This window comes from Theropithecus gelada, chromosome 5 (genome assembly GCF_003255815.1).
Source record: "Theropithecus gelada isolate Dixy chromosome 5, Tgel_1.0, whole genome shotgun sequence".
In the NCBI taxonomy this organism is placed as follows: domain Eukaryota; kingdom Metazoa; phylum Chordata; class Mammalia; order Primates; family Cercopithecidae; genus Theropithecus; species Theropithecus gelada.
In genome coordinates, this window is record NC_037672.1 from 61,917,747 (window position 1) to 61,937,971 (window position 20,225).

General features: G+C 39.7%; 1 protein-coding gene and 1 pseudogene across 4 annotated transcripts in view; one reads left to right on the forward strand and one right to left on the reverse strand.

Moving 5' to 3' along the window:
- Positions 1-252: 252 nt before the first annotated feature.
- On the reverse strand, positions 253-1,921 carry LOC112624540 (annotated as a pseudogene).
- A 6,241-nt stretch (positions 1,922-8,162) lies between these two features.
- Positions 8,163-20,225, forward strand: part of ANTXR2 (ANTXR cell adhesion molecule 2) — a 155,774-nt gene continuing 143,711 nt past the window's right edge. For 2 of the 4 annotated variants that reach the window (XM_025385225.1, XM_025385227.1), the window contains exons 1-3: positions 8,318-9,237; positions 10,012-10,083; positions 12,166-12,237. In XM_025385225.1, coding sequence (XP_025241010.1) covers positions 9,086-9,237; positions 10,012-10,083; positions 12,166-12,237 — 296 coding nt within the window. In that variant the 5' untranslated portion in view covers positions 8,318-9,085. Of the gene's footprint in view, positions 8,241-8,311; positions 9,238-10,011; positions 10,084-12,165; positions 12,238-20,225 lie in introns of those variants that run through there. The other 2 variants (XM_025385226.1, XM_025385224.1) reach the window with 2 other exon arrangements.

Here is a 20,225-nt window from a genome sequence, read left to right on the forward strand (position 1 = left end):
TTTTTTTTTTGAAGTATGGACTTTAATGTTTATTTACAGGACACTGCAAGATATGAAATTCCACATAGAAATAAGAAACCCATTCAGAGGACAAGCTTCATACAGTATGTACAGTTGGAACTGCTCAAATATAGTTTCAGTGTAAAAAGTGCTACAATAAGAAACCACATTTAAAAAGAGTTCTTAGCAGAGAGACAGTAAGACAAAATACCAAATATAGTGCACAACAGATACATACCTCAGCTACATGATCTAAAAGTTAAAGGTTACAGGAGTCCCACACTGAACTTGGAAGGTATAGCCTTCAGAGGTAGTCTCTGTCACAACATTTTGATCTTCCTCTTCCTTTACTGAGAAATTCTTCTCAATTAAGCTTAACAAAGCCTTATACACAGACTCATTTTCATGGTTTTGTAGAGCTTCAATGTGTCTAAGCCTCCACATTCTTCAATCATACTAAGTTTCTGTTTCACACAGTTTCTCAGCAGCCTGAAAGATGTTTGAAATGGCATTCAGGATAACCAGAATAATCTTGGTATCTTTGGAAGCTAAGAGGTTCATCAGTGGTGCTATTATGCCACAATGAATGAGGTATACAACCTGTCCAACTGTTCCACCACTGGTATAGCTGGTCACGGCACATACAGCTTCCTTCTGTGTCTTAAAATCTGCTCTGGAGAGAATGTTGTGAGGAATGGGACTAATCCATGATTCACAAATTGCTGTATCTGGTCCTGATGGACAGCTGTGATGTTTGACATTGTCCATGTAACTTCCTTCTGAATGTTAGTTTTGGGGTTGATGAGCAGGCTGGGGAAGACGGCAAGTGCTCCTGCATTGATCACAACCTGAGTCTCTTCATCTGTACCAGTGACAATATTCCTTGTGGGTCTTAGTACAGGAGTCACAGTTGGCAATTCAGAAGCTCCTAGAAGCTTCACAAGTTGGGGCACAACTCCTGTTTTCAAGAACATGTCAATTCGTTTATTTGGACCATCAGTAAGGTAGGAAGTAGTCCAACAGGTATCTGCTAATGCTTCTGGATCATCATGATGCAGGAGCCGAACTAAGGTAGGAAAAATTTGCTCAACAGCATCTAACAGGAACAGGTATCTGTTAATACTTCTGGATCATCATGATGCAGGAGCCGAACTAAGGTAGGAAAAATTTGATCAACAGCATCTAACAGGGGTGCAGGATTATTGTAGCAGCAGACGATTGAAAGTGTCCAGGTAAGATGACATAAGTAACCACACACTAAAGATGACATATCGGGAACTGCAAGAAGAACCAAGAGTGGGTCAACTGCACCATACTTAATAACCAAGTCTCGGAAAACTAAACCATCACCTGCAGTGTTTCCTAGAGTCCATACTGCTTGTTCACTGATGTGAGCCTGGGGAGATGCCAACAGAGAAATGAATGCTGGGATGGCACCTCCATCTACCACAGCCTTAGTTTATTCTGATGTCCCAGAAGCAATGTTTGTGAGTGCCCAAGCAGATTCAAACTGAATAGGACTACAATCAGTTCTGCCCAAGAAGGACACAAATTTTGGAATCAAACCAGCCCAGATTATGTTGCCTGTGGGGGACTGTTTTTCTCTAGAAAGCAGTTTCACGGCAGCTTGAGTAGCTTGGAGCTGACTTTCCACATTATTGCTATTTGTGCTGTTGACAATGTCATCAACAGACCAATTTATAGTGCCCTGGTTTTTGAGGTTTTCCTCCAGTAGAGAAGCAGCAGCATCAGGAAATGAGCTTGCATTTCTCCTCTTGAGCATTTGGTCATCCTTCTTAGCTTTCCTCAGCTTCACATTGACTTCTATTCTGTGACACCTCATTTCTGTGCTGTCTTTTCACTTGTTCTTGAATCTGTTAAGTCAGGCAGCTGGTATATTAGCATTCTCGTTGGTAGACATGGTTATGAGACAAAGGAAGGAAAGCTGCAAAGCCGGCTCAGGGTTCCACAGGAAACGATGCAGGGATCGGTGGCTGTGGGGCAGCTCCGCTCAAAGCGTCCACTTCGACTCAGCTCAAAGACAGTGTTGTTCTCCTGATCTTAATTATGGTCAGAAACCTCACCTCCTTCCCACCTCCAGGTAATCTGCTCGCTGGCTTATTTCTCTACTCCACAGGCTGGGCCACCTTCCCAGGTAGACACTTTCTTCACCTTTCTCAGCCTCCAATGCTTCACGCCAGGCTGTCCTTCCCTGCACCATGGGGACACTCTCCTTTCCCTGCTTGGCTTTGGGCACATTGCTTGGACTACTTTACTGTAGCTGTGCTCCACCCTAGCATCCAGTGCTTGGCCCACCTAATGGCTTTTGACCTGAATTGTTCAGTAAGAGAATGGAAGGCAAGAGAAAGAGATAGCATTTGATACCTAGAACACAGTATCAGGGAAATGGGAGTACAATACGAGGTAAATCCAAAAGGTATACTTGTGCATAGGAGGGGAACAGTGACTCTCATGGTTTCTCTGGAGCATCAAGTATATGAAGGGACTAGACTTGTTCAAGGTAAGGATACAAAGCTAAGTTGTAATGCTATCATGGAGGTCCTTCCATTGTTAGGAAACCATATTCCATTGCAGTAACTAGGTAGGTGATTAATACGATTGGTTTTATACTTCAGGTGATTAATTACATTGAAGTATGGAGAAGGTATAGGAAGAATAGAATACTATTAGAGTAATTCCTTTGAGAATTGAGAAATTGACCTGCACCAAGGCTAAGGTAGTGGGCATGAGAGAAGCGATGCAGTTACATGACTTTAGCATTCGAGGATGCCAATCCAAGCCTGAGCTGCGTTGTGAAGGTCTGACATTGCACATGAGATAGGACTTTCATCAAACTAGCTGCCAGGTGTCTTGGCTTTTTGTTTCTTTGGATATTCTGGATGCTGTAGTTGTAAGTGCTGTAGTTGCCTCACCTACATTCCTCCTTCAGGGCTGAAACACTAATTTCCCCATAGCCAGGATTTTTCTGTTGACTGCTCACAACTCTCCTCATAACTGCCCCAAGCTAAAAGAAGCTGCCATTGTTTAAGGTTATGCCTTCCCCTTGTGGAGGGGAAGCCCACATTTAGTGAGTGATCCATGAGGGGAAACAAAACCCTGGCTCGCTTGTCTCACTCAATTCAGGGCAACTATGAAAGGCTATCACAGCTCCAGAGTTACCTTTGGTGGTTGGCTGAAGCCTCCTTTGGAATTCCATCATGGTTCAAGTTTCCTTCTGACAATTCCTGCTTCCCTCATCCCTTCGTTGAGGCTTTGCTACATGCCTCAATATACCTCCTGCATGCAAATCTCCGAATCTCAAGTCTGTTTCTGAGAAACTCAGTTTGAGACACATTTGGTCCCAAATGCCGATATTAGTAATCATTCTCTAACATTAGTTAGCACCCCCTATTGTCATACATGCAGATATTAATTTAGACGCAATCGCACCTTCCAAAAGCATTTTATTCACTCTCAGGAGCTAGTTCAGACATTGAGGAAATCTAGTTCTTTAATGACTATACCTGATAAAAGTTGAAATAAGCTTTATCACTTACAGGTAGTGAAAATTTATTTTCTTCCTCTGAATCACTGTAGACATCATATAATGAATCACTTCCCATGTGACATGAATATGAATCATTTTCAGTGTGGTACTCAACTTCCAGGAGAGTCACGTCTACAGTCGTGCATGCCATAAAAGATGTCTACTTGTAAATAATATAGATTATATAATTTTTTACACATAAAGAATACTTTTATTGTTGTTGCTTATTTGCCTTTTTGTTTGTTTATTTGTTGGGGTATGGGGTGACAGAAATAAATTAGCGATAGGAGATTGAAAATACAAACTGCTTAAGAAACAGTTTGTGTTTAAAACATTACCAGATACACAGTAGGTATCAGTAAACATTCGTTAAATATAACAAAAGACCAGTAAATAAGTAATTAAATGTAATTTAACATGTAGTCCATCGGAGCTCTGCAGGTAGGGAAAAAAAGGACAATGATAGGGGGTCTAGTGAAGACTTTAAATCATCAGGTGTCAATCTCAAGCTATTCTAACTGCATTAAACTGTATTTAAAATGTTTTGAGGTTCATTAGCATTTTTATTAATAAGGTGATACATTCTAACACTGAGTTAGCAGTTTGATTTAATACAAATAATAATTTTCAAAGAGTGGGGGCATTCATGGATTGTAAAGCCAAATAATTCAGTGGACATACAAATAATTCGACAAAAGAGAAACATTTTAGATTTATTTACCTACATAATGCAATATAGAGTCTCTCTTTCTCTCTCTCTTAAAAAATTTGCATTATCCCTCCCATTCTTGACGTCAAAGCCGAGGCGGGCGGATCATGAGGTCAGGAGATGGAGACCATCCTGGCTAATCCGGTGAAACCCCGTCTCTACTAAAAATGCAAAAAATTAGCCGGGCGAGGCAGCGGGCGCCTGTAGTCCCAGCTACTCGGGAGGCTGAGGCAGGAGAATGGCGTGAACCCGGGAGGCGGAGCTTGCAGCTTGCAGTGAGCCGAGATTGTGCCACTGCACTCCAGCCTGGGCGACTAAGCGAGACTCTGTCTCAAAAAAAAAAAAAAAAAAAAAAAAAAAAAAAAAGAAAGTTAAACAGGGTCCCAGCATGCTGTCATGGTACAAAAGTCAGTTTGAAACCTTACCTGGCTATTCTCCAGCTGATACAATTCCTGGAGTACTCTCACTGATAGAGGAGAAGGGAAAGTACTGCTGTTGCTACCAATTCTTTTTCACGGCTTGGAGAGATTTTCATGTCTGCTTTTGCTTTCACCTTCCCTCATTATTGCTTAGGAAAAGAATGACCAACAGTTTTGCTTGCCAGGAACTATCCCAGGGACTGCCCTAGTTGTAGTGTGGAAAATCCCATGTCCATGGGATGGAAGACACCCCTCAGTCTGTGACAAATTAGGACAGTTGGTCGCCCCAGTAATTAATGATCTTCTGATTAATTTTTATTAAATGAAAGTGATTTGATTAGTTATTGGTCTGGGCCAGATGAGGCCATTTTTTTGCTTTGCTGTAGATCTTATGCGAGCAAGCCAGTGAGATGAAAAATGCTTCAGGACTGGGATGAATTCTTTACCCAAGCAAACAGATAAACAAAAGAGTGGTACTATTTTTTGGTATGTCAATAATCTCTGCTAGCCTTGTACTCAAGGAAGAAGAACTGAGTGGGGGTACTCTCAGAAGGCCTGAGAATCTTGAGGAAGAATGAGTTTTAAATTCGAGGTGTTTTGCTTTAGTTTGAGCCTAGGACAAGGTGGATTCTTAGAACAGCTTGGGAAGTCCCAGAAGGTGAGCAAGAAATTAGTCAAGAAGCTAGGGATAAAGGAAACCAACAAATATGAGTTTCAAAATACTTCCTCAGGAGGTTAGAGTAAATAGTTAGGATCATGTCTCATATTTCTTTGCCTTCTGTCTCCTTCTAACATGAAACTAATTGTCACTTTTTTTTAGCATACCTTTTTTTCCCCAGATTTTATTCAATAACATGCTGATGTGGCATATAATGTCTTTGATTCTATCTTAAGATTAAAGTTGAAAATGGAAACCAATTTCAACCAGCAGTGAGTAAAAATCTTTCAAACTTGAATAAGCTGTTGATAGAAATTTCCTGAAAATGTCAGCCTGTTTCAGTTCTGTTATGGGAGGTCAAGGAGATTTATGCATTCGGGTTGGACCCAAATGTGAAATGAGAGGTGGCAACACATACTTGGAGACTGGAGGGCTACAGAAGTAATCAGAATGTCAGAACCTCAACAAAAGATGAAACCAAGGAGGACAGAATTAAGGTGCTTTAAGGACTTTCTTAGGACTTTCTTAATTAGTCTTAGGACTAATTAAGGACTTTCTTCTAGGGCTTAATTGTTTGAAAATTATATTTCAAACATATGAACGGAAGTTTCCTTCTTACAAAAGTGAAAAGAAGGAACGTATGTTTCCTTCTTACAAAAGTGAAAGTTATCTTCCATCTAGTTAACCCCTTGCCCCTCAGTATCTTCCTCACTCCATCAGGTAAAAAGTGGCAGATTGATGCAGTTGATAGTGGTGGAATTTCCATCCCCAAGTGACTAGTCGGCAAAGAGTGAGAAGAGATGTTAGCCACCCTCCATTCAATCTTTGACATTTGTAGTGAGCATATTTTCAAAATGGAGGTCTGCCTGTATATATTGAAGTTTTCATCAATTCGTAACTCTCAGGTTAGCTGTTATAGTGATGATGGTCCAAGGTACCATTTCATTTTGCCTTTGTTAAAATAGAGATGATAAGGCTGACAGAATGTACTCTGTGTCCATAAGACATCAAATTATAAAGAAGACCTAAGACCATGCCAGGCAAACTACCACTACACTTAAAAAAATAAACTCTATTCTAACTGCCACAAGGGTTTTCTTTTTCTCTAGCATCTAAACAAACACTGGCCTCAAGATAACCAATATTGAAACAATTGCATCTTACTGGCTGCAAGACACTAATTAAATAATCCTCCACACCTACCCCTGTTCTATGAGCCATAATTACAGCTTTGACTGGACAAGAGACTGATTTTAATAACTTTCTCCTGGTAAGAGACCACTGACCACAGACTGGTTCTGGCCGGTTTACAGAGGCTGTGGCACTGAGCGCCTTCATGTCTTCTGTTTCACCTTTTGACATACAGGGCCTAAATATAATACATTTAATTGTTAAGTCTCCACCTCAAAGTGAACATGAGACATAGGCAACATGCATGTTTATATGTTTAAAAGCATGTTTGCTTACTAAACATGCATGTTGTATATGTCCCATGTTCACTTTGATGTGAAAACTTAACCCACCTGCTTCAGAAATATGCATAGCTCATGTACCCCTTGCTTCAGGAATATTCGTAGTTCCTCCTATAACCTGTTGAATATGTATATTTGGCCAACTCATTCAGCATAAATTCCTGTTCCACCCTTACCTCCCTCAGAGTGCCTGCTTTTTATCTCTGCCAGAGGCTACACTTCCCCGCCTGTCAAGAAGTCCAGCCTGCAGCTGTAACCCTTTATAAGAAATGAAGTTCTCCTTTCCAAATTTATGAACCTCAGGATTGTTTGTCTCCTGCCACACTCAATATAAAATATCTGAATTCCTTATCTCAGTAAACAAAGCATCACATAATCTGGCCCTTGCCTATTTCTCTTACATCATCTTACCTGTAAAGCTCCAGCCACACAGTTTTTTCTTTCTTTTTTGAATATGCTAAGCTAATGTCTATGGACCTTTGCAGTAACTTCAAGTGTTTCCTCTTAGAGCTCTTGGAATGACTGGGTCTTTTTTGTTAGTCACCGAGTCAGTCATTCTTTATCATCACAATATTTTAAGTTTCTGCAAGCCACCTTTCTAATATGGACATGTTTTCCTTGCTTATGTATTTATTTCTTATTGTCTGCTTTCACTCTTCAGCCAGACTGTCAGCTTCATGAAGGCAAGGGCTTGTTATCTTGTTCTGTGCACTAACCTCCATTTCTGGAATGGTGCCTAGCAAATAATAGGCACTCAGTGAATCTTTGTTAAAGTTATTGATTTTTATCTTCAAAGAGCTGACATATCTGGTTGTATATCAAATATAATAAATGAAAAGTTAAATACATACGGCAACAAACAGAAGAGATGTATATGTAAGTACTACATAAAGCATTGATTTTGTTACAAATGAAAAGGTAGTAGGTTCTAAAAGCCAGTTTTGACTAAGGGAGGGCGGAAGTCACGGAGGTGAGGGGAAGACAGAGGAGGGAGGGAGAGCAGAACTAGTAGACAGAGGATTTGTGCACCAACTTGAGTGCTTGCACAAGTTTTGCAAAAGAGACCTAGCTTGCCCAAAGCTGAAATTCTCCAAAACTGGAGCTTGCAGGGAATGATAGTGGGCTGAAATATTTTGAGGTACAACTTTCCACTCCCAAAGAGGCTTGCTATACCCTCCCACTCCCCACTCTGGCCTTTCCTTGGCTTGGCTTTTTTTTTAGAAAAAAAAAAAAAAAAAAAAACCAAAAACTAAGCAGGTTTCTTTAGAAAAAAAAAGAGGAAGTTCATAAAGAGTGTGGTAGTAGGGGGTGGGGTGGAGTGAGGAGTGAGGAGGCCGTCACCTCCCATGGAATCCTTAGTCTTGGATTTGTAAACCACGCAAAGGGGCTGTTTTAGCACAGCTGCTAAAATAGGCCAGGCCTGCAGGATATACGGGTATGTCTAGTTTCTACAGAACTTTTGTTTTTCTAAACTCTTTCTTCCTTTTCCCAAATCTGGCAAGCGTTAGTCATCTTCAACTCGGCAGAAACCCACAAGTGTGCGTGTGTAGCTCGGAGGCTTCAGCTGGGGCCCCGCCCTCGTCCCCGGGCGCACACTGACACACGCAGCCTAGACCTGGCCCGAGCGCGCTCTTGGCCTCGGCGTGGGTTCTCTCCAGCCGGGAGTCCCAGGGTCAGCTAGCGTCCTCCCCTAAAGGGGACGGCCCGTCAGCGCAGTGCCAGAGTCCAGCACCGGGAGGAAAGTTTCGGAGTGCGGAGGGAGTTGGGGTTGCCGGAGGAAGGGAGCGGGAGGAGAAGGATCTCCACTCCTAGTTTGTTCTGCCGTTGCCGCGTCCCAGGGACCCCTTGTCCCGAAGCGCACGCCAGCGGGGGGACTTCAGCCCTCCGGGCGGGGTGGGCTCCAGGTCCGGGTCCGAGGCGGGCGCTGGAGGCTCGGCCCGAGGCCGGAGAGGAACTCATCTCGCGAGCTGTCGCCGTGGGCCCGCATTGTCTGTAGGAACTCTCCGGAATCGGGAGGGGGAGGACTGGATTGCGCTTCCACTGGGATTCGTCAAGAGTTCCGGCGGCAGCTGCGGCGGTGGCGGAGACTGCCTTTGTCCTCTCAGGACCTCCCTCTCTCCCTCCGTCAGCTGGTGGGTCCCGTTGCCGCAGGCGCCGGCGCCTCAGCTGCTCGCCGCCCCCCACCCCAGAGTGCGTGCCGGGTGACTCCCGGCACCTTTGCGACCCTCCCGAGCTGTAGAGACTGCGAGCGGGAGGGATTCTCAGGCCCCCGGCCGCAGGATGGTGGCGGAGCGGTCCCGGGCCCGCAGCCTCGGGAGCTGGCTGTTCCCCGGGCTGTGGCTGTTGGCGCTCAGCGGTCCCGGGGGGCTGCTGCGCGCCCAGGAGCAGCCCTCCTGCAGAAGAGCCTTTGATCTCTACTTCGTCCTGGACAAGTGAGTGTGCGAGGGACGTCCAGGGTCTCCTGGTGACGGCTGCACTGGATCAGCTGGGGCTGAGGCTGAGATGCGTGTGCGCGCCCCGGGGAGTGGTGTTGGAAACCCGCGGAGGGGTGCCCTGTTGCTGTCTTCTTCCAAAGGGCAAGCGGTTCGGATCTGTGTAGGCGGAGATCAGCGGGGTGGGAGGTAGTGATTGGAGCGGTGGGCTACTTGGCTCTTTGGGGAGTTAGGGTATTCACTGTTTGCCAGTCTTTGGGCCTCTTGGGAAATGGGAATGTGGCCTGTTGCGGGCCAGCTCCATCGGCCACTTAGTCCTTACCCACCTCCTCGACCCCCGCTCGTATGCAGGCTAAAGTTTGCCTGGTTTTATCCTAATCATAGCGCTTTCATTGGAGCCAGGAAAAGCCTAGGGTTAACATGCCCAATGTGGTTTGCATTTCCTGCGAAGTAAGGTTTCTGTGTTTACTCTGAAGAGCTGGGTTCCACTATAAACAATTAGCAGGCAGGTATTGCCCCCAGAAAATGAGCGGACTACTACTTCTTCTTCTTCTTCTTCTTTTTTTTTTTTTTTTTTTTAGATGGAGTCTCGCTCTGGGGCTGACTTCTTTAACTCTGGGTAGCACCAAAGTTTCAGCTACAGATACCCTTACTTAGCTTGACAAAGAGGCCAGGTGCCCCCATGTTCGTGACATTGAAGAAGGAACCATTTCAACATGTTTACTTTTCAGTTCCGTGTTTTGTTTCTCTGATCAGTTCAATTTCATCTTTCAGGTCTGGGAGTGTGGCAAATAACTGGATTGAAATTTACAATTTCGTCCAGCAACTTGCGGAGAGATTTGTGAGGTATCTTTCTTATTTTACTTTTCTAGGCAGTGGAGAAGTAGAGCAAAGTGTAGAATTTCCCTTTTCTGAAACCTTTTATGGGAAAAACTTTTCCTGAAATGTTACTTTTAAGTGCCTCAAGGTCGTTATTGCACACATGGTGTCATTAGGACAGCCCTTCAATCCTTGAGGGATTATTTCATCTGGATCCCAGAAACTTGGCTCAGACTCCGAGGAAGCATCTTCAAATACTCTTCCAAATGTCTTTTTCTTTCCGAATTTTCATCTGTTTTGAATTTCAGTTATGCTTTCTCATAATTTATCACATTAAAAAATAAATTTTATGCGAATAGTATCCATAATATATTTTCCTTTCCACACATTTCTTAGCATTATAGAAGTCCTCATTAAAACAAACAAAAAGTGTTGGAAAACTTCAAATGAACATGTGTTAATAACCCACTACCAGAAAAGGCACTTGTGTGTGTGTTTAAAGCAACGACTTGTGTTTACACAATGTGTGGGTGTGTGGTTGGTTTAAAATTTAACTGTTCTATATATGCAATAAGCATCACCAGGAAAGACTGGTTTCCTCTCCTATAAAAAGCATTACTGGTATGAAATCCAGCTTACTCTCTTATTTAGAGGTAACTAGGAATTAGTGGCATCTCCGATTTAAAAATAACCTCAGGACACTAGGCTTTTGAGGCGTTGTTTTCCTTCTTTTTTTTTTTTTTTTTTAAAGAAAAAATGCAATGAGCAAACACAAGTTTATCAAGATAATGGAAAGGACATGAATAGGAACTGTATCATTAAATATTGCTTCTTTCAGTCTTGTTAGCCCAAATGTTTTCTGTAAAACAGGCTTGGATGATCAAAACATTTTGAAAGTCATGTTGCAAGTAACTTCAAACAATCTGTAGAGGCCTAGGCAATCCTTGCTTTCAGTTATTGGCAGCAGTAAAGTTATCCCTATAAAAATGTATGCCTGTCCATGTTCAATCATCAGTCCCTTGCTTAAGAAGCCAAGTTTAACACTCATTTCTGGACAGGGTCTGAGGTAAAACTGTCTAGGAAAGAAAAACAAACAAGATCCTATATCCTTAAATGTCAAAGGCAGAACAAACAGTTGTTTATAAATTTTCTAATTTAATCCTTCAATGTGCAAAGGGTGTCATGTAGATTCTGATCAAAAGCAATGAATCACATCACTACAACATTTTAAAGAAGCAAGCTCTTATCTTACTCATTGATCTGGTTTTTAAGTTGGAATTCTATAATACACAGTTGTCTGGCTCAAGCCTAGTTGCTCAGTTACTAACAATATATTGTAGGAAGTGAATAAGGGGTGACTAATGAAGAGACTGACTTTTGTAACATGTAGAAGCCTTTGAGAGCATTCTGGTTTTCAGTTTATAGATTCTAGTTTCATATCTTCAGTTTTGGACCTTAGTAATAGTTGCAGAGAGTGTCTGAGAAGCAAGAGCCATTCTGTGAGAGAAATGCCTAAAACTTGAAAGAAATAGCTGACTGGGGCACTTGTTGCCAATGGAAAATAGGATGCTTGAGACTTAGAAAATAAAAAATGCCTAAGCAGAAAGTGATTTATCAGTTTCTTTCACATTCTCCATGACTCTTTAAGTAGTCTTACTTCAGGATGACTTTTGTATAGACTCATGTCACAGTTATGGTCATTAAGTCAAACTGGGTACTCTCCAGCCCTAAGTATTGATAACCATAATCACTTTGAAGGGCCTGGCCTCCTTTAAAGGAAATGTTATAGAACACCAAGGGAAGAGGAATTTTCTATGAAAGAATTTTACATCAGCATAGAATTTATCTTTCCAGTTAGTCTCTTTCTAAATGCAAGTCCTTATGGGTCATGGAGGAGTATGTGAGTGCTGGGAAGCATTGACTAAATCCAACATGACTTATGCAACAATGTTGAGCAGAGTTCGTCTATTTACTTAGGAAATGCCATTTAAAAGAAGACTGGACCATTCAGGGAGACCAATTTTAAATGAAACTCCGTAACTATACATCTGTATTGTATCAGTATTTCTTTTTAAAAATGTTTTAACTGCCTCTTTTCTTATTTTGCAGCCCTGAAATGAGATTATCTTTCATTGTGTTTTCTTCTCAAGCAACTATTATTTTGCCATTAACTGGAGACAGGTTAGTGCATTATCGTTTCACTGCAGGCTTTTAGTAGAGATGAATTTTAAAGGCGTGATTGATATTTCCAAGTGGTGGTTCAGGCCTCTCAGTGGAATCGAGCAGATGCACAGACAATTCAGTTCTCTAATAGAAGGGAAAGGAGGTATGAGTACTATAAAAGAGCAGTTAATCTGAAAATCAATATCATTTATAGTGGCTGTGGAATGTGCAGTGAAATCTAGATCCCTGTCTTAGTTGTATATTCACTACTTCCTACCTTCCCCGGCCTCTCTGTTACTGTAAGTAGTTCTGCATTTTTCTTGTTTAGACATAATATATTAATCAACCAGGAATTTGAAGAACATTGAGGGGGAGAAAGATATGGATCCTTTTGGATAATTTCCTAGATTCAGCAGACATCCTGGATTTCTGGTCTTTTTCTGAGGTCCACTGATGCTGAATGTATTCACCTTTATAAAGGAACTTAGTATATATCAATATGTATATCAATATAACTCTATTATCTATCTATCTATCTGATCTTAGTGCTTTTTAAAAGGTGTCTTTTTCCAAACCAATGTCACAGTGTTTCATAAGACCATTTCTATGTCATTCAAACAGTGTCAATGACAAGTTAGAAATAGTCATTGACATATTTTATGTTCTTTTTATTGTTTGAGACAGAGTCTCATTCTGTTGCCCAGGCTGGAGTCCAGTGATGCTATCTTGGCTCACTGCAGCCCCCACCTCCCAGGTTCAAGCAATTCTCATCCTTCAGCCTCCCGAGTAGCCGGGATTATAGACACATGCCACCACACCTGGCCAATTTTTATATTTTTTTAGTTGAGATAGGGGTTTTGCCATATTGGCCAAGCTGATCTTGAACTCCCGACCTCAAGAGATCTGCCTGCCTTGATCTCCCAAAGTGCTGGGATTATAGGTGTGAGCCACCACACCCCACCTCACTGACATATTTTAAAGAATGGGATCCATAGTGGGAGGGAGCTTTCATTCTTCATTTTTATGTCTACTTTATTTAACACAGAGTATGTAAGCTAGCTTTTGGCCAATAAATTCTTGTTGAATGAATGAATGAGTGGTTTCCTGTTATTTTGAAATAAAATTTCTCCGAACTGTAGTTTTAGCAAGGGAAGCTGGTATACTTTGTTTTGCATGATATGTGAATTTCTGAAAAGTTAACTGTAAAAACAGTTTTTTTGTAAATTAAATTTTCCCTTGAAAAGGTCAAGAAAGATATTATGATATCTAAAGAAACTGGGGGAGAGAACTTGTTTATAATTCACTTAATTGATTTAGAAAATTATCCATATAAGATTTTAATCTTTGCGCTTTTAGTTTTCCTTTTCCTAGAGAGGAAATCTCTGTGCAGATGCTGAGTGCAGCCTAGGATCTTGTCTTCCCATTGATACTTCTCCTTTCTTTCTTTTTTTTTAAATTTAATTTTATTTTAATTTTAAGTTCTGGGAAAAATGTGCAGGGCATGCAGGTTTGTTACATAGGTAAATGTGTGCCATGCTGGTTTGCTGCATCTATCAACCCATCCCATGCATTAGCTATTTATCCTGATGCTCTTTCTCCCCTGCAGCCCCCACAGGCCCCAGTGTGCATTGCTCCCCTCCCTGTGTTCATGTGTTCTCATTGTTCAGCTCCCACTCACAAGAACATGCTGTGTTTGGTTTTCTGTTCATGTGTCGGTTTGCTGAGGATAATGGCCCTCCTTACTTTCTTGCGTGGATGTGAATCTCATCAGGAGCCTGAGCCATGGTAGTCCACAACCTATGTATGGCAGCTTTCTACACCCAGTGATTTAACAGTTCTTGCCTTTAGGAAAATAAATTTTCTCCATTGCCTAGCTTAATTTCCAAAGAAACAGCTTTGGATCCAGCCTATCCAAAGAAAAAAAAAAAAAAAAAGAACCATTTTAACATTTATGGCATTCCTATATATAGAAAAACACTTAGCACCATGCCAGACTTGTAGAAACTCTCAGTCATTGATAGCTGCAAACGTTGTGCCAGGTTCTTTGCTAGACACTTTGCATACAGTTCCTCAGCACTTTGAAAATGAAGTGTAGGTCACTGGGTGACCAGATTGGTGTTGCTTAGACATGCATGGAAGGGGTTTAAATCTTTAACCTGCGTTAGTGATTCTTCTTTCATCAATGGTTGAATCTAATAGGGGAGACACTGAAATAGGTTACAGAAGAGGCCTTTCTTTCAAGAGGCAGCATAATGTTGCAGCTAAGAGTCACTAGACCGAATCTACCTGCGTGTAAATCCTGGCTTTCCAATTTACTAGCCAAATGGTTAAGGACAAGTTGCTTAACCTCTGTATGCCTCTTGTTTTTCCATCTGTGTAATGATGGCAATGATGAAGATGATGCTAGTAATACCTACCCCATAAAATTGTTACATGTATGAAGGTTGATGAATGTGAAGTATTTAGAACAGAGTCTCGTATATAAGTTTTCAAGAGATAAGGGCTTTATCACTATTATTATCATCTGGAGCTAGGCAGTATACAGTATTTTAATGATCAGACAAGAATCATGCTTACATAAAGAAAATATTGCCCTGCTTAAAAGGATTTATAATATTCCAAGAGGAATTTTAATAACACTATTTGCAAGTTGTTTTATACATAGTTGGTTCCTCTGTCTCTTCCTAAATATAAAAACTTGAAGTTTTAATAAATTTCGCTATTTGTGGCATTTTTAATTAGTTTGGGGTGGCAGAAAATAACACTGAGAATGCCTAGGCTAGAGTTCCAGTTTGCCACTGACTGATTTGTAAACTTGGGGCAAATTGTATATCAGTGTATCAGTTTTTATGTCCATGAAGTGCAGGACATAAAATCTGCCATGTTTTCTTAGAGTTATTGTGAAGATCAAAATAAGATAATGCATATAAAGTTACTTTCTATAGCATAGAACAACCTCCAATAAAGGACATTATTTTCTTCTTCTATATTGCTGTTTTACTAATTTTATTTAATTAAATCAGTAACTTCTCAAGATTCTATGGTCCTCTATATTTGGATATAGGGTCACTTTTCTTCCATTACACACTTCTAAGTGTGAAGAAACAATTTGCATGTTATATGCAGATCAGTAAACAGATGTTTCCACAACTATTGTGAATCTTTGTTTCAAAGCCTAGAAATTGGAATTCTACATACAAACTATTAATATCTTGATGTCATGTGTTACCCTCACAAATAGATCAGAGTGTGTGAGGAAAGCAAAGGTTAAGCAAAGAAAACCAAAGGTTCAGCACTGCAGGTTTCACAATTTTGTTTCTAGCACTCATAATTCTTCACAATCTTGGTAAATAGGTAGCTCTTTCATGTTTCTCAGAGTGTTGCTAAAGATTCTCAGTAGAGATGAAGCAAGATTAGAAGGTAGTAAATACATACCACAGGGCTGTGTCTTCTGTTACGCTTTCAGCATGGTATCCGGTACTATGTAAATGTATGAATAAAGTAATAAACATGCCAAGAAATGATGTTATGCATTTTATATACTCATAACTTAAAAACCTTATTCTTTTCAATACTTTAATTTGAAACACTCCCTTCTTTTCTCTTGCTCTCATGATTTTTACCCTCCATATATCTGTTAGGCCATTCATCCACCTACCCACCCACCTACCTAAAGACTTGCTTATCTTATATTCAATGCATTGAGTACTGTGGAACCTGGGGTACCACAAAGATAAGTAATCTAGTGTGAGTGTGAGTAGAGGGATACACATACACATAAATAGCCCAGGGATGTATTATAGGGTTAGGTAAGAGAAAAATGCCAAGTGTTGATTCAGTATGAAAATACCCGGCCTTTCAATAGTAGAGAATTTGGAATCAAGACTAATAAAAAAGTATTTTTAGTTATTATTTTGCATAATTGGGGATAGTGAATTAAACTCAGTTCTATATCATGCTAATACTGTAACAGAGATTTAGTTGAAAACATTTATTGAACAATTATTATGCATCAGGCAGTGTGCTAAATACTTTCCATGCATTGCTTCACTTAATCCTTATATGAACTTCATGTAATAGATACTGTTATTACCTCAACTTCACAAATGAAGAAATCAAAACTGACAATGAAAAAGCTGCTTGTCCAAGCACACACAGTTAACAAGTTGCAAGCAGTATATTGGCTATAATAATCTTTTAAAGTTAAAGCAGATATTCCACTCTCATGCTTAAAACAATCTAATCACTTGGACTGGAAAGCTAGTGTTTCCCAAAGGCCTAAACGCCCCATCCTAGTGCCCCAGCCAGTCCTCTCCTGCAACATCGTGTGGCACAGTCTAGCTCAAGTGGTCTTCTTTCCATTCCCTTAACAGACCGAGCTTGTTTCCACATTAGGACCTTTCTCTGCTGTAGATCTGCCCCTAGCTGGCTCATTCTCGTCATTTAGGTTTCATCTCACATGTCACCTTTTCTGAGAAGCCTTGCCTGGCCACCAGGTCTAAAGGAACCCCACCTCTCCTCCCCAGTAATCTCTTACAATACTGTATTTGGTTATCACATTTTCAAGTTGTCCTGTTAGTTAATTTATTTTTATCTTAATGAGTCTAATGTAAACATAAAAGCAGGAGTCGTCATTTGTCTTGTTCCCTCATGTATTCCAATACCTAGAACAGAGCCTGATGCTCAGCAGATGCTCAATAAATATTTGTTGAATGAGTGATTGAGCTGATATGACTTCAGAACCTTAGTTATAGGCTGCCATCATAGATTGTCTTTTTTGTGAGTATACCACATAATAAATAATTTTATATTTGCTATTTTTCTTATTCCTACTCTTACAAATCAGTTATAAATATTTACAACTCCCTTCCATTACACTTGCCCCCAAATTGAAAATGTCCTGTACTTGTTTGACCTGAGCACAATAATGAATTACTGGGGGAAAAAAATGTTCCATAGGCAAACTTGTAGGAAATTATAGAAAAGTCACTTAATTAATTTTGAACAATATACACATTTCTATTATTTGAATTTTTTTTCTAATTTTCTCTAATTTCTTAATTAGAAATTTTTTTTTCTAATTTCTTAAAAGCTGAATTAAAATTTTACTTGTGGAAAAATTGTTCTTTATATATAGTAAGTAACTTATTAATTGCTACATTCTTTTTAGAGGAAACTTGGTAGTTTCTATAAGAGTCTAGAAGGTTCCTATCAGTAAGTCTACTTTTTGGGACTAGGTCCTACTGAAATACTAGCATTAGCATGGAAAGTAGGGCTATATACAAAATTGGATACTGCAGCATTGTACATAATAGTGAAAAACTGTATTCAATCTAAATGCTTATCAATTGATGATACTATAGTTAAATTAGAACATACACATAGGATGGAATACTATGCAGTTATTAAGAAATCAATACGTATTTTCAAGAAAATCTATAGGAGATATATTAAGTGTAAAAGCAAGTTGCAGATACTCTGTATGATTTTATTATTATAAAATAAAAAGAAAACAAAATCCTTAACTGTTCATATGTTGGGGGGGTGTATGTGATTGAAGATGCATGAAAAGAAGTCTAGAGAACATACAGCAAATTGTTAACAATGACACTGTCTTAGGCATGATATTGAAGGTGGGAAAATCCTTCACAATTTTAATTTATATATATATGTGGTTTGATTTTATTTCAACAAGAATGTATTATTTATAAAAAAAGAATGCTGAAATTAATGTTACTATCTTGGAATCAAAATGGAATTCACAGGTTGGAAACAAGAAGCATTCAGGAATAGAGCATATTCAACCATTACTATGGAGAGTCCTGAGGTTTTCTGTTAATGAAAAGACCGGGATTGGACCTTGGGCGGAACAGGCATAGGAGCTACATACTAGCTGTGTGACTTCTGACAAATTACTTAACCTCTTGCTGCCCAGTTCCTGGGCCAGTTAATAAGAGTGAATTATTCCTACCATACAGCAATCTTGAGATAAGGAAATGTGCATGAGAAGGACTAACTGTGGTTCTGACACGTAAGAAGAACACAATGGGTATTTATAACTTTATCAATTCACTTTTATTTCTTTGCTTCTATCACCTATCTGCAACTACCTTTTAATTTTTTCTCATTTATAGTTTTTCATTTTCCTTTTCTTCTTGTTGTTTTGATGATTGGATAGGAAGGAGGCCAAGGCTAACATGGGGTTTGGTAGTTATCAGTGGACACCATCCTTATTTTCATCATGATGTGCCAGGATTCGAACAGATGTTTAAAGAAATCAAAGGACTATGCTCAAAGTGACACTGCTAAGCAGCTAGAGCCGGGGTTCACACCCAGGCCTGTTCTGAGCATGAGCACTTCACCACCACACTGTACTCACACTCTCTAGGTTCCCCTTCTCCAGGTTTCACATTTGTCAGAATTTGTCACAACTCAAAAACATCGTCATTCCCTAAATTTATTCTATTCTTAAAAACTAGCGAGGGGGTGAAAAGATGAGACAATAGTTGGGTTAGCTTAAAAAAAAAAAAAATTCCATTAGGGAAGTATTTACTCCTGTTTTTAAAAGTCTGTTTTGGCCACTCCTTGTGCTAACCCTGACGGGTCCAGGCAGGGGAGCAACTCAGATTCCAGTGATGGACATGTTAGTGGTCACTTTCACTGAAGTCCCACATTGTTTTATGAGTATGTTCTAGAAAATTAAGTACACTGTTACTCATGCCTGGGAGACAGACCTGGTATATGGAAGTGGTAAAATGCAGGGGTCGATTTTTTCATGATTTAGTAAGGCAGTAAGTGGGAAAATGGAGTAAAAATATGCAAAATGCAGCAGGCCTGAACTTCAGGTGTGAACTGAGTACCACACTTTGGTAGGTGCAGGCCAAATTGGAGAACACTTCTGACAAAATTCGGATTCTACGGGGTATTTTGTGAGCAGATATTTCTGGATCTATGACTGCTACCTTGGATTCGCTGGTCTGGACTCTGGACCACAGAAACCTTGGCATATGTTGGCATTAGAATGACATGTTAAATAAACAAAAGCATATTTTTACATAAACTATGGTAAGATATGGCTAAAACCCATTATTTCCCAGGATTATAGAGTGTATTAGTAATGTGTATCTTTAGAAAAAATCTTTCACTCTTTGAAACCTTTAAACAATTTTTAAGTTGAGGAACTCGGTGAGAACAAATTACTTGTTAGAGGTTCATCCGTTAAGCAGTATGTAGTGCAGTAGTATATAGTAACACAGTTAAATAGAGCAGATATATGTGAATGAACATATTTCTCTTAATACAGTTTTTCTCTGTTTTTCTTGGGTTAATTTTGTGGTTTATTAATGGAAGGAGACAATAGAAGTATCAAAGTTTATTGAGCAGGTACTATATATTAGATATTTTACTAAATTCTTCATATGCAGTATCTCAGGTAAAGTACAATTGTAAGTGAATTCTAAGTGAATTATAAATGATTAGTAATTTTGTATAGTCATAAATAACATCTTGAGAACATTTTTGTTTCATATTCTACTCAATCTATTAAATTTTACCCTAAAAGAAACATTTCAATTGGATGCTATTAACTGACTAATTATCATAAAATCCTTATGTATTACTACATTTTGTTTTGGAATTACTGTTTATTTCAAGCACATTAAGTCTCTGGCTAATAATCTATTGAGAGTAATGAAAAGAATTTACTTAGGATATAAATACCTATAGCATTCCTGCAATTATATAAATTGGCATTTGACAACATGAGTGTGTGAGTCTTTTTGTTTTAGTGGTAGATTATGTCTTTGGTGGCTTCCAATAAAGCATAGAATACATACGCACGCGTGCGCGCACACACACTTTTTACTTTTTAAAATCTGGGGCTAGGCCTGTGATTTATTTACTTCAATCAGTAGAATGCAGCAGACATGAACATGAAACTGCCAGTTTCAGTTCCAGGCTTAAGATTTATTAAGGCATGGTGGTTTCCTCTATCGTTTTCTTGGAAA